Source organism: Diabrotica virgifera, chromosome 1 (assembly GCF_917563875.1).
Source record: "Diabrotica virgifera virgifera chromosome 1, PGI_DIABVI_V3a".
Taxonomy (NCBI): domain Eukaryota; kingdom Metazoa; phylum Arthropoda; class Insecta; order Coleoptera; family Chrysomelidae; genus Diabrotica; species Diabrotica virgifera.
Window position 1 is genome coordinate 105,227,788 of NC_065443.1, and position 14,466 is coordinate 105,242,253.

Consider the following 14,466-nt stretch of genomic DNA (forward strand, 5'->3'; position numbering starts at 1 on the left):
TAAAAACTAATATACAATATTTTTGTTTACCGATAACCTCCATATTGAACAATTATTGACAGATCATTTCAAAATTTCAACACCCACTCAGAGCCCGTATAGCGACTAATACCATACGTCGGTGTGCGCATGCGCGCGGATCAATCAAATTTTACCCTCAATCGATTCGCCGCTAAAGAAGAATATCTTCAAAAAAATTAAATACCTTTTAACATGAAATAAAAACTCCTTTATGTACCTAATAGGTATAAATTTAATCAAGAATTAAGAATGCTAAAAAATCCAAATGGAGTAGGTACATTAATCCTTCAAAACGTTTTCGGACTTATCAGTCCATCTTAAGGGAACTGTGGTCCAAAACGTAATCCAAAGCTTACGGGTAAAATGTCACAGTAGAGCAAGCACATGTTTCTGGAAAGTAATCCGTGGTCATCGACTTTAAGTCGCATTAGTTTTACAAATTTATGATGTAAATTACATATTTAATCCAACCAATGTGGTATTTTGTGACCATTACACCAGGGAAATAAGGTAAAAATATACCATATTCGGGACACTTGAGCTGCCAGGTTGCAAATGGTGTTTTTGGATACTATATACCTAATACATTATAAATACAAAAATGCCCGTCGCAGTTTGGACGAGAATTTTAGTTATTAACAAATAACGGTCAAAAATGGCAGTTTTTTGTTTAAATCGCTACAGGTAAAAACAGGGTAATTAAATATCGTATTTACCTATAGTTATAGTATTCTTCTTTTACTAGATGAGCCAAGGTTTAAAATGGCAGTTTGTGAATTTTGGTCTGATCATTTATTGCTTCGAAAATTGCAAAATAAAACTAAAATTTCGAAAATAAAGAATTTGCTATAACTTTTGCGACTTTCATATTGAATGAAAAGTTTAGTCAAATAGTCCATATAATATACAAACATTTTTAAGACGCTTCGTCAATTAGTTTAAATTTTATTCAATTTGTTAATCCCAAAGAGCTTTTTTTTTTCGCAATGTTATTGTTCAGAAAATAATAATGATATGGGAATTCTGTGGAAACCACATAAAAAAGAATAGTCGTGTTTTCAACGTTTTTAAAAAAAAAATCATTAGAAAGTCATTTTTATCACTCCGAAAACATTTTACTAAAAGTAGAGTAATTTTTGGCTTATAAACAATTTGAATAACTTTGTTAATATTGACTGTAGATTAGGTCAACTTTAGGATTTGAAATGATGGTATCTTTACACGAATTTTCAAAAAAAAAACTTTTTGCCTAGGTTAATTACGGTCAAAGTTTTTTAGCCACTTTTTTTATTTAATTGGCGGCTACTTTGTTTATAACAATTAAGCAACCTAACTAGCGTCATTTTGAAGTAGAAGGTATATAGTCTATTTTTAAAAATTTGAGTAAACTTTGAATTTCAACAGATTGGTTAATAAAACTTTAATTATGACGTCCTAACGTAATCGATTCGTGGTCGGTGGAGGGGAATTATGAAAATCCGTGCACTCGATAAATAAAACTTGTATTTCAAACATATGCTGCGATTAATATCGCCGGAGCTTGTTGATGGATTTTGATCATAATTTGTTTAATTTGTATGTACTCGTAGTCTTATAGAGTACTTTATGTACACACATCCCCACATAACATTACAAAATGTTAGGGGGAACTCCGCTTATCACTCAGGGACATTAAAAATAGATTACGACCGATTCTAAGACCTACCGAATGTACATATTATATAATTTCATAAGGATCGGTCAAGCGGTCTCGGAAGACTATGGAAACTAACATTGTGACAAGAAAATTTTATAGATGTAAATATATAGATTGCTATTAACAAATAGGGGTTAATGATAGAAGAGTGAAAATTAAGGGCTGTATTTATTTTTTAATTCTACATCACATAAAATTAAGGTAGACAATTTTGTCCAAAAAAAAATGTCAGGGGGGCAACCCCTTTATAACTTATAAGTATGAAAAATAGGTTAAAACCTATTCCCAGTCCTGTAGGATACGCGTGTAAAATTTCGTAACAATCGGCCAAGCCGTTTCAGAGTAGTATGGTAACAAACACTGTTACAGGAGAATTTTATGTATATAGAAGTAACTGTGAATTAAATAATAAAAGTGGCTAACTTTGACCGTAATTAACTTAGACGAAACTTTTTTTTTCTGAAAATTCGTTTAAAATACCAGCTTTTGAAATCCCAAAGTAGATTTACTCTACAGTAAATATTAATAAAGCTACTCAAATTGTTAATAAGACAAAAATGACTTCTACTTTTGTAAAATGTTTCTGAGTGATAAAAATGACTATTTAATAATTTTTTTCAATACTTTAAAAATATACCTAAGTTCTCTTTCATGTGGTTTCCACAGATTTGCTATATCTTTATTATTTTCTAAACAATAACATGGCGAAAAAAGCTCTTTGGGATAAACAAATTGAATAAACATTAAACTAATTGACAAATCGTCTTAAACTTTTTTGTGAATTATATGGACTATTTGACTCAACTTTTAATGTAATACGAATGTCTTAACGTCATATTCTCAAAAGTTATAGCAAATTTTTTATTTTCGAAATTTTAGTCTTATTTTGCAATTGCCGAAGCAAAAAATCATCAGACCAAAATTCAAAAACTGCCATTTTAAACCTTGACTCATCTACTACAAGAAAAATATTATAAATAAGATATTTAATTACCCTATTTTTACCTGTAGTGATTTAAACGAAAAAACTGCCATTTTTGACCCTTACTTTGTTAATACCTAAAATTGTCGTCCGAACTGTGACGGGTATTTTTGTGTTTATAATGTACTATGTATATAGTAAGTACCCCAAAAAACCCATTTGCAACCTGGCTGCTCAAGTGTCCCGACAAAAACCTTATTTCTCTGGACTATATATTTATAGCAAAGGCAATGAGTTCACTGAGGTCCGATGACGTTTTGAACGATTAATGAAATCCATTTGGATTTTTAGAATTTTTAATTCTTGATTAAATTTATACCAATTACATAAAGGAGTTTTTACTCCTTTTTAACGGAGTTAATAGTTATTTAACTATATGGTATAAAGTCAACTCAAGGGAACCATCCCGTTTTAACTAAAAAAAAAATTAAAAGATAAAAGTGAACGACAGCTTATGCTTCCTTTCAATTCAGAGGATATCCACTATCTCTAGAAAGCTGATTCTGTCTCTAGACGTCTTCAGTAGAGTTACGTGAACAACTCTGAACAAGACGAAACTAAACTGCGCATTTAAGTGAAATTTAAAAAATAATTAAAATTCAACTTTTAAGATGCTGTAGCGACATCTCTTAGAGGAAGGAGAAATGTTCCAGATACAAATTTTAAACCTTTCTTGGAACTACTTTCTGATAACATTCTTTATCTCTGACTTTTACAATTTATAAACCAAGAGACGACGAGTAAAGAAAGAGAAAAGGGTTCTACAATCTGCAATCACATTTCGTCTTACTTGTCTAGGAAAAGGTACGAAAGATAAATCCAATACTCAAAAGCTAAGTAAAGATAAAGATTAAAGATAAAAGTGAACGACAGTTTAAGTTTCCTTTCGATTCAGAGGATATCCACCATCCCTAGACAGCTATTTCTGTCTCTAGACGTCTTCAGTAGGGCTACGTGAACACTTCTGAACCTAGACGAAAACAAACTGTTAATAGTATTAAGTGGAATTGTATTTAAGCGGAATTTCAGAAATAATTAATTTCGGACCTTTTCCTAGACGAGTAAGACGAAATGTGACTGCATATTGTAGAATCCTTTTCGCTTTCTTTATTCGTCGTCTCTTGGCTTATAAGTTGTAAAAGTCAGAGATATAGGATGTCACCAGAAAGTAGTTCAAATAAAGGTTTCATATTTAAATAATTATTTTGTTATTTTAATTTTATTCTAATAACGAATTTTGTATCTGGGACTTTTCTTCTTTCCCTTAAAAAAATTATGTAATTCTACTATCTACCAGATTATTGAGGTACTAATTAAAAATACCTTTTTAGTCAGCCTTGGGAACAAATCCAATAGGATTCGGAGTCCCTGCAAATGATGGGGATAGCTTTGTTCTAGATATGGCAACGACCGTTTGTTCTTTAGGAAAGGTAAGATAGTACTCAATTTCTTTAGATAGATGCAAATAGTGTAATATGTCGTCAAAAGCTAAACTAATCTGATAATACATAGAGCCAAAGGGTGCAGTGACTATCGAACCATAAGCTTAATGTCACATACCTTGAAAATTCTGTTGAAAATGATTCACGCCAGAATACACTCAAAGGCTACGGCTCCACGGGCGCAAAGTTGACGCTAAATTTACGGCCGTAAAAGCAGCACAGCTGTAAAATCTTGGCTCCACGAGAACGACAATTTAAAATATGCATAGCGCTGCATCTTCGTTTGTAGTGGCTCCATGCAGGGTCGGCGATAACGGGCTTGCAATGGATGCACTGCAGGCGGGCGCTCCTATTTGAGGGGCTCCAAAATGAGCTTTTTTCTGTATACATGTTGTTATATGTACTAGAATAGTATACTCTGTATACTAGAAATGTTTTAATGTTCATGAGTTTCTTCCATACTTTTTGGCAATTTGGGCAAAAGAGATCGTCGGGCGTTATAGATATTTTTCGGGCCAATTCCACATCTTTGGTAGTCAAAGTACTAATATCGCCATTTCGTAATTCCTCATGCAAAATTTTCATATCACCCATTTTCATAGGTCCACTGACATCTTCTACGGTCTTTCGCTTCAAGGACGCAGGCAACCAAGTGACGTCATATAACGTCGAGGAAACGTCAGTTTTGGTTGAATATATACACGTGTTTGACAATTACGTCATATAGACGTATTTTGTAGGTGATTTTAAATACGTAAGATTAATGACGTTAAAATACGTTTAAAAACGTTTTCATTTCAGACCGTTTAAATTTGACGTCACAAAATATGTGAGGAGCTTATTTGTATTACTCCAAACGATTTCTTTAATAATGTTCATAAGAAATTTCTCATTTATTGTTTACGTGGTTTGTGTCTTGTGTGATAAAATAAGACTTTTCGTTTAGATATTTAGTTGAAGAAACGTGTTAATTGAGAGATTTGTATTCGTTTTTGCTCAGTGAGTTAGTTTAATGCAGTATTCTTCTTGACAACTGTTTGAGGTTATGTTTATTTTCTGTTAATGAACTAATTATGTGTTATAGAGTTTAATTAATTTAATGTTTAGCCTTCTAAGATTGCTTCAGAAGTCTACAAGATTTAGCTATGAGATGGCAAAGAAAAATGACGCTCATGTACTACTGTATATATGTATTGTATTCTAAAATGAGTTGTTCATGATTCTTTTTGATTTAATGGACAGCGTTAAATTAAGACATTAGGTGTGCTGGCAAGTTTGTTAATAAATTATTTATTAGTTTATATGTTGTTTCAGTTTTGACACAGTAAGTAGGTATACTTATATAAATAGTGAAAATTCTATAATGCGAGGGCTGGGTACAATCATGCAGACTCAATGTTAGATTGCTTCTAATGCACAAGCCATCTTAAACATATGGTAGTATATCTTCGACACATGGGACGTAGAGCTATAGGTTTCATGTTACCTATTTTTTATACTACCTATTTTGAAACATCTGAAAGAGGTCACTTTTTGAAAGTATTAAAGACGTGATTTTACCGACGTATAAAGTCGTCACCTTTTTGACGTTTTAAAATCGTCACAATTATGACGTCAAATCGATGAGACAAATACACGTGATTTTCAACGTCGGTAAAACGTCATAGAAACACGTCAATTGGTCATTTTTATGACGTGTTATCTACGTTATAAAAACGTCGTTTGGCTGCCTGGGGAGTTACTTAACATTTGACGATCGAGCACATCTTCGTTTAATTCACAATGATTGTGGTAATCCATAATTTCCGTCACTACGTTGTCCCCTTGGGTTTTTAAAAATGCTTTACATTTGAATGACATTTGAAGCCATTCAACACAATCAATTGTTTTCCTTTTTCACTAAGAACAACTTTCACAGAATTAATTTTGGCAATCAACTCAAACCGTATCGTATACAGATAGATCGCACTCTATAGTGTTACCCTTCCCTAATGAAAATTAGTAAAAACAACCATAATACTAACGAAATCTTGATAGTAGAGGGCCAGCAAATCGAAATAGTAAAAAAGTACACTTACCTAGGAACACTTATAACAGAAAATAATGACTACACTGCAGAACTCAAAATCAGAATCGAAAAAGCACGTTCTAATTTTATGAAAATGAAGAAAGTTCTATGTAGCAAAGATTTAACATTAGCTCTTAAAGTACGCCTTACAAAATTTTACGTATACAGTGTACTAAACTATGGGGAATCATGGAGGTTAAATCTAGAGACAATGAGACGACTTAAAGCCTTTGAAATGTGGACCCATAGAAGATTTATGAGGGTTTCCTGGGTAGATAGAGTTACGAATAATAGAGTACTACGAAGAACAGGTAAAGAGAAGGAAGTTGAACTTACAATTAAAGAAATAAATCTGCAGTTTCTCGCACATGTTATGCGGGGCGAGAAGTATGGAATCCTGAAGAACCTAAGAGAATGGTTTGGATGCAGCTCAAAACAACTTTTTAGAGCACTGCCTCAAAAATTAAAATATCTATGATGATTGCCAACCTCCGTAGCGGATATACACTGGAGAAGAAGAAGAATAGACCATAATCGAGTTCGTTACTGAGGGGACTGCCAAGAGCAATAACCGAGAATAACAATTGAAGAATTCCATTTGTATGTTTTATTGGTCCACTTCAATGGAAAAATTGAAACATTCTACAACAAAAGTTCGTCCAGGTTATTTATCTACTATTTACTTTCCTTAATCGTGTCCAGACATGTCATTGATATAATTTCGGCCCAATAACGGACTACTCTGATTCCATCTTGGTTGACGAGCCACAAATCTTCGAGGGTACACCGATGAGGAGACTTTCTGCGTTTAAGAAGATATTCTATATTATGTATTTCTCCACATTCACAGTTCACTTTTTCTTGGTCTAGTTTCGCCCATTTTACCATGTTTGATATTACTGGAGCGACCCCCGTTCTTATCATATTCATAGCTTTCTACGTTTTAAAGCCTACAGATTGGCCGGTCTATTGAACCTGGTGAAGAGAAAAATACGCGATTCAACCTGCATTGTCCCAAGGAAGCTATTCATGGATTTTAGTCGCTCTCGTGGTTAGGGATGGGGAAAACCTACCGGTTATAACCTAAAACCGGTTTTTTACTCAGCAATAATCGATTTTTCCGGTTGTTTGTTTGTCCCGGTTATAACCGGTTTTTTCATTTTTAAGTAATAACCGGTAAAAAACCGGATAAGTGGAAAAATTAATAAATTCACAGAAAAATTGAGAAAATTTTTCGCCGCTCGCACGCGAACGAACAAGTTTAAGCTGACTGAAACCGACTTGACACCATTGATGACTGATAGCGATTCGAATGGAGTATCGCAAAGTAAAGGGCAATTTAATTGTAACCTGCTGGGTATTGGCTATTGACTAAAAAAACCTAAAACCGGTTTTGGAATAACCGGTTTTTTGACCGGTTATAACCACCATGTTAAATGGTTGGTAAAAAACGGCATAACCGAAAACCGGTGTTTTGTCAACAACCGCAATCCCTACTCGGGGTGTACGAGCTTTGTATACGGTATATCGCTCGTCAAGTGTGTTTAATCGATGTGTTTAATATTGTTTCTGTGCTCTGCAACGACTCTGGGTGTTGAGAGTTTAGCAAAATCCGCTGCTTTATATAGATTTGAGAGTGGCGTTGGTTTAATGCACCCCTTTAGAAAAAATATCCTGCGTGTCTTATTTAGCGCAGTATCAACTTTGGGTGTAGGCAGATCTGCCCCAAACGTGGCAGGCATATTCTGCAGTTAAAAAGAAACAGTGTCTGTACCATTGTTCTTAAGACGCCAGGAAATGCACCCGATTTACTTCCCGTTAGCTTTTTGAGTAGGCTGTTCCTAGTTGTTACGTTCCATCTCGTTTTTATGCAATGTTGTCTCTAGGTGAGAAACCGGTCCAAAGTTACTCCAAGACATATAAGTTGGTCTCTGTGTTCTAAGGTATTACCATTCCACGCAATTTGGAGTTTTCGCTTGGTTTCTTTTGCGCGAAGGTGGAAGGCGCAGACTTGGGCTTTAGAAGGATTGGATCTCAGGGAATTCTGCAGATAGTAAGCTGTCATTTTTTTTAAGGCCCTTTCGAGTTTCTCCTCCACTTTTTCAAAACTATTTCCTTAAGCACATACTGCCAGTTCGTCAGCATGGAGAAAGTGCTTAGTTTCAGTCAGCGTGGGTTGGTCGTTTGTATATATATTGAAAAGCATTGGTCCTAAAACATTTCCCTGTGAGAGGCCGTTCTTTTGAATTCTCCACTTACTTAATTTACCCCCTAGCATGACGAAAAGTCGTCTGTTATGGAGTAAGGAATATACAAAGTTTTGTGCCTTACTGCTGTCTGCTGACTGCTGTCAAATCTACGAAAGCAATACCTGTTATAAGTTTTCTTCGTAGTCCTCTTCAACGTGTTCTGTTAGTGCCAGGATTTGACCGGTACAAGATGTGCCGGATCTGAATCCTCTTTGTTGTGGAATGAGGTGTTTGTTGACATTTTTCTATTCTGGCGAGGATGAGTCTTTCGTATAGTTTGAAAAGTGACACAAGAGCGAAAAGTTCTGTAGCTACTGGGATTATCTGAGTATTTCCAGGATTCGATAAGGATATTACTTTAGATTTTCTCCATGATTGTGTCATTTTTCAGGCTTTGTAGAAGGTGTTATAGAGTTGATAGATCCAGCTTTTTGCTTATTGGCATATATGATTTATTGTTTAATGCATATATCATCCACACCTCCAGTTTTCCCGTTTTTTAACCCAACCAAAAGTTATGTAAATATCATATTGTCGAGCTAAAGTTGCAGGACTCTTGGCGAGTGGGATACCAGTACCACCCTAGCCTATCCTCGTGCAGCTTCATGCTCAAAGTGGGTTCCACCATTATGGTCAAACCCACTGTACCCAATGTTTCTTCCACACTGCCAGGAAAGTAATTTCTTCAGGCCTGCATTTGACAGTTTTAAAAATATTAAATATAGTATATAATTAATAATATAATAATAAAATAAATTTAATAAATAAAAAATAATAATATTAAAAAATTTATTTGTTATTTTTTGTGTATATCAATTTCTTTAAATGCTTATATAGATTGAAATACAACGTAGAAAGGGGGAACCAATTCCACCAGGATGGGCTTTAAATAAAGAAGGCAAAAGTGAGACAGACCCCAATATCGCCATTCGGGATAAATTGTTGCTTCCTCTTGGAGGAGAAGAAATTACCGCTGGATATAAAGGATATGGTTTGGCTGTATTCGTGGACATATTATCTGGAATTTTATCAGGTACGAAATAACTCTGTCCTCTATTTCATGGCATTATTTCAGTTACGTAATTATTTAGAGACCTTATCAGATATTTCATCACTACATCAGTTTAATATTTTTCTGCGTGTAGGTAGAAAAGTATAAACATAAATGTGTAATGATGTGGATATTATGATATACAGCCTTGCGTGGTTAGCTATTATTGCTTTCCGAGTTAAAGCAAGTTTGGTGTTATTATTTTATAAATTTTTATTTCCAGGATCAAATTATGGTCCATACGTACCCAATTCTGGCACAGTAGCAAATGTAGGACATGCTTTCATAGCCATAGATCCAAAAGTATTCGTACCTGGAGTAGAAAATAGAATGAGTGACTTGATGAATTACTTAAGAAATATGGAATCTGTAAGTTAGCATTAAGTATATACATTATAACATTTACTTTACTTATACAATAAATATCCACGACCGAACACAATTAATAAGAACATTTCAGTTTATTCTGATTATTATTATTATCAAGACTACCATCAATAAAAAAATAAGACACTAATAAAAAATTATATAATTTAAAATAAATATAAAAAAAAAACATTTTTCTACAACCGTGTTAAAAATGTAATTTATCTACTCTATGTCATATTATGTATAAGTTTTTAGTTTGTGAAAACTGTCATTATAGATAGCAGTGCGTGAAGGGTTTAAAGTGTGCGTGAAGTACCAATGCATTTTAAATGGGATTTACTTTTTCGCACACTTTCAATGGGCTTTTTGGCATACTATCATATAATCAAATATTCTTAACTTTCGCGTTGTCATGGTGATGACACATGAGCAATAAATTACAACAAAAGTTTTGACAGTTTTGTGGTTTGAAAATAGTTAGGATTTTTAAATGTCAAAGTTCTAAAAATTGTAGAATAGAAATGAATTCCAATGACGAAGAGTTACAGTTTTTTTATTTGTTTATCGTAGATAAAATATTGTATGAAACTGTGCGTGAATTACTTTTTGCGAACTTACGCGATGTATAGCACTCGCTTCGTTGTCGCTAGTGCTCTAAAAATCGCGCGCGTTCGCAAAAAGCATACTTCACGCACTGCTTCATAAATAACTATTATCTACTCTATGTCATATTATGTATAAGTTTTTAGTTTGTGAAAACTGTCATTATAGATAGCAGTGCGTGAAGGGTTTAAAGTGTGCGTGAAGTAACAATGTATTTTAAATGTGATTTACTTTTTCGCACACTTTCAATGGGTTTTTGGCACACTTTCATATAATCAAATATTCTTAACTTTCACGTTGTCATGGTGATGACAATATGAGCAATGACTTACAACAAAATTTTCGACAGTTTTGTGGTTTGAAAGTAGTTAGGATTTTTAAATGTCAAAGTTCTAAAACTTGTAGAATAGAAATGAATTCCAGTGACGAAGAGTTACAGTTTTTTTATTTGTTTATGGTAGATAAAATATTGTATGAAACTGTGCGTGAAGTACTTTTTGCGAACTTACGCGATGTATAGCACTCGCTCCGTTGTCGATCGTGCTCTAAAAATCGCGTGCGTTCGCAAAAGACATACTTCACGAACTGTTTCATAAATAACTATTTTATCGCTTCATAGGAGCGTTAAAAATGCTACTTTAAAGCACTAGTGCTTTAAAGTTGTTAAGGCACTGCAGTTAAAAGTGAATTGTCAAATTGTGAAACGTCAAAATATTTATATTTAATTTTTTAGCATTAATATTAATAGTACAACTTGCGCCATTTGAAAAAGGTGGTTTAAAAGGTTTTTTTTAAATTTAATTTAAACTGTATTATTACATTTTTACACATTTGTAGAAAAAAACTATTAAAATTTGTGAGAATATACAACAATAAAAGTAAGATGTTATTCTAGTTGTTATGATTTACGTATTGACAGTATAGGGCTTTTCATCGATATGAATGAAAAGCCCTATAGGCAGTTTTGATGTAATGTCAAGAAAAATATAAAAATGGAATGTCAGTCAAGTTCAAGTAAAAGTTTTTGTAGATATTGTCCTGTAATTGAGAATGAATATATTATAATTGTTGATAGATAAGACGTTTGTAGAAAAAATATTGTATGATATACGTGTTAAAAGTACATTTCTAAGGCACTCATGTGAATTGCAGAATTTGCTTCGCTCATTCTGCAAACTTTCACATGTGTGCCTTAAAATTGTACTTTTAACACTTATATCATAAATAACTATTAACAACTTTGCAAAAATTGCGAGGATAGTCAGTGTTATGCTGGTGTTAATAGGATAGTGTTCTTGGGAAGATATATGATAGTAGGAACATGTTATGGGCTAAAAAACCTAGAAACAACATCCATTTCCTTTCAGAAATAGTTTGCAAAAATTGAAAAATACCAGTTTTTGAGGTGACTTGTCAGAAGCAATGCAAGCGAATGTATCCAGAAAGATCGATCTAGAGTACCTCTTCTTCTTCTTGTTCACGTGCTGTATCAGAATCATCCGACGCTGGCGATCAACATTACGAAGGCTTGTTAATCTTCCGCTTTATGGAATAATTGTCTTGTGTATCTGATATCTGAGTCCATTCACGAATGTTTTTTAAACAAGAAACTTGTTTTCTTCCTACATTTCTACGGCCCTCTATTTTGCATTTAACCTTCGGATGACCAAGGGGGTAAATTTTGACCCCAATGTATGTTTTTATTTAATAAATTCAGAAAGATTTTCAATTTTAAACTCATTATTTTTTTATTTAAATTTAATATCATTCTAGATACCCTCATATTTTGTAATATAAAGAATTCCCTATATTTTACGAAAAAAATATATAGATTTCTTTAGTTCTATGTTCAGAATGGTGATTCCTGTTTTGGTTCAGTTGTGATAAAAATATGTTTTACTAATATTTATCTATCATTTATTGATACAATACTAATATTTAATTCTACGTTTAATCGATCTCTCTCTCTCTCTCTCTCTCTCTCTCTCTCTCTCTCTCTCTCTCTCTCTCTCTCGCTCTCTCTCTCTCTCTCGCTCTCTCGCTCTTTCTCCCTCCCTCTCTCTCTCTCTCTCTCTCTCTCTCTCTCTCTCTCTCTCTCTCTCTCTCTCTCTCTCTCTCTCTCTATGTGCGTATATATCATGTATCTCTGATACCCTACATGATATGTATCCTGTATGTTTAAAAAAAGGTAGTCACTAAAATTATCGTAATAATGTGGTGTCAAGTTGAAACTCACATTGGCAACTCGCATTGAAAATTTCACGAATTTGGAGAGATTTTCATACTTTCAAAATACTCTACTAAAAAGTAGACTATATTGACATATCGACTATTGCCATAACACTACATAGGCCTGTATCCCGCGTACCAAAAAAAAGTTGAGTAATAGCAAGCTGAAATTTTAAACAGTTTAAAAATGTGGAACGTCAGATTACGAAAACGTCCCGTGTGTTTTGTCGGACAGAACATCCAATGGTTTGTTACCCTTTCATTAAATTCTCATGCAAAAATCAGACTGCTATTACCACTACTAACCAACATGATCCCTGTCATTTTATATGTTCTTCGTGTTCCACTCATTAAAATGCCCAATTGGTGATAAACACCAGTCTGATCTTTGCATGAAAGTTTAATGAAATGGTAACAAATCAATTGGAAGTTTTGTCCGACAAAATACATGGAACGTTTTCGTAGTGTGACGTTCCAAATTTTCAACCTCTTCCACAACTAAAACTTCCCCTGTTCCAGTGTTCCCATACATAAAAGTTTGTCCGACGAGACACCGTTAAGCTATTAACAAATTTTCAGCTTGCTATTAATCAACTTTGTTTTGGTACGCGGGATCCAGGCCTAACAGGTTTATTTCCTTTAATAAACTACCTTTTTGTGCACTTTTATTTTTATAGTTTCCACGTTTTACATCTGTCAGATGCCTCGTGATGGCTTACTTTTTTTATGAAAATATTTATTTTAGCTAAGATCTTTACTAATGTCTTTTACTCACTTTAATTTGTAATGCATTCCAGGTAGATCCAAATCTACCAGTGTTAGTGGCTGGTGATCCTTCGAGGCAGAATATGGAAAAAGTTCAAATGGATGGAGGTTTATCCTATGTCCAAGATCAACATGATACGTGTAAGAAGCTTGCTGAAAGGCTAGATGTTCCACCAATGAAATCGTTTTAAATAATAGGACATACATTTGACGTAAATGTTATTAAATTGATGCTTTAAAAGATGTTACACCACAACTAAGCCGATAATAAAATGCTTTCCTGTATTTTTTTTTCATTTTGATTTTCAACCTGCAACAAAAAATTTTTCAAAAACAAAAAGAAAAATTTTCGGACCTCACCACGATATCACCACAAACCAGTATAGGATCAGAACCAATATCGAATTAAAAGCACTCTACAATGACGCTGATATTATCCAAGAAATTAAATCACAGCGACTAAGATGGGCAGGCCACATGCACAGACTTCATAACGAGAGACTTGTAAGACTGGTAGGGGAGGAGATTCCTAAAGGCAAAAGACCACTCGGACTTCCCAGAATGCGATAGAGAGATAACATCCAAGCAGATCTCCGGAAAATGAACATTCCATTTGACCCTTGGTTGATGAAAGACCGAACAAATAGGGAAAAAGTTGTACAGTCAGCCAAGACCCACCCAGGGTTGTAGCGCTACGTGATGATGAACAAAATCTTGGGTAGTAGATCAACACATCTAGACTGGGGAAATTGAAACAGTTTATTTGCAATCAAGTCAGATAAAAAGTAAGAAAAATACCGTTGTTCTGACAGGAAGTAGATTATAGATTATAAAGAAAATCGAAATAAATAAAAAAGGTGCCACCTTTTCGCTGAGAGACAAGAAAAACTGGGGATCCTAGATGTTAAAGGATTGCTTTAAGAAAAGTAAACATATATGACAAATATTTTAACCTTTTTGAACATCAATAAACAGCCAAAAGAAAATAAAC

General features: G+C 33.8%; 1 protein-coding gene across 1 annotated transcript in view; it reads left to right on the forward strand.

Annotated features, from left to right (window-relative positions):
* The window catches only part of LOC114325456 (uncharacterized oxidoreductase YjmC), a 34,349-nt gene extending 20,589 nt beyond the window's left edge, over window positions 1-13,760 (forward strand). Inside the window, exons 5-8 of the mRNA XM_028273535.1 lie at window positions 4,031-4,129; window positions 9,296-9,491; window positions 9,733-9,878; window positions 13,508-13,760. Of these exons, the coding sequence (XP_028129336.1) occupies window positions 4,031-4,129; window positions 9,296-9,491; window positions 9,733-9,878; window positions 13,508-13,666 (600 nt within the window). The 3' untranslated portion in view covers window positions 13,667-13,760. The remainder of the gene's footprint in view (window positions 1-4,030; window positions 4,130-9,295; window positions 9,492-9,732; window positions 9,879-13,507) is intronic.
* The last annotated feature ends 706 nt before the right edge of the window (window positions 13,761-14,466 follow it).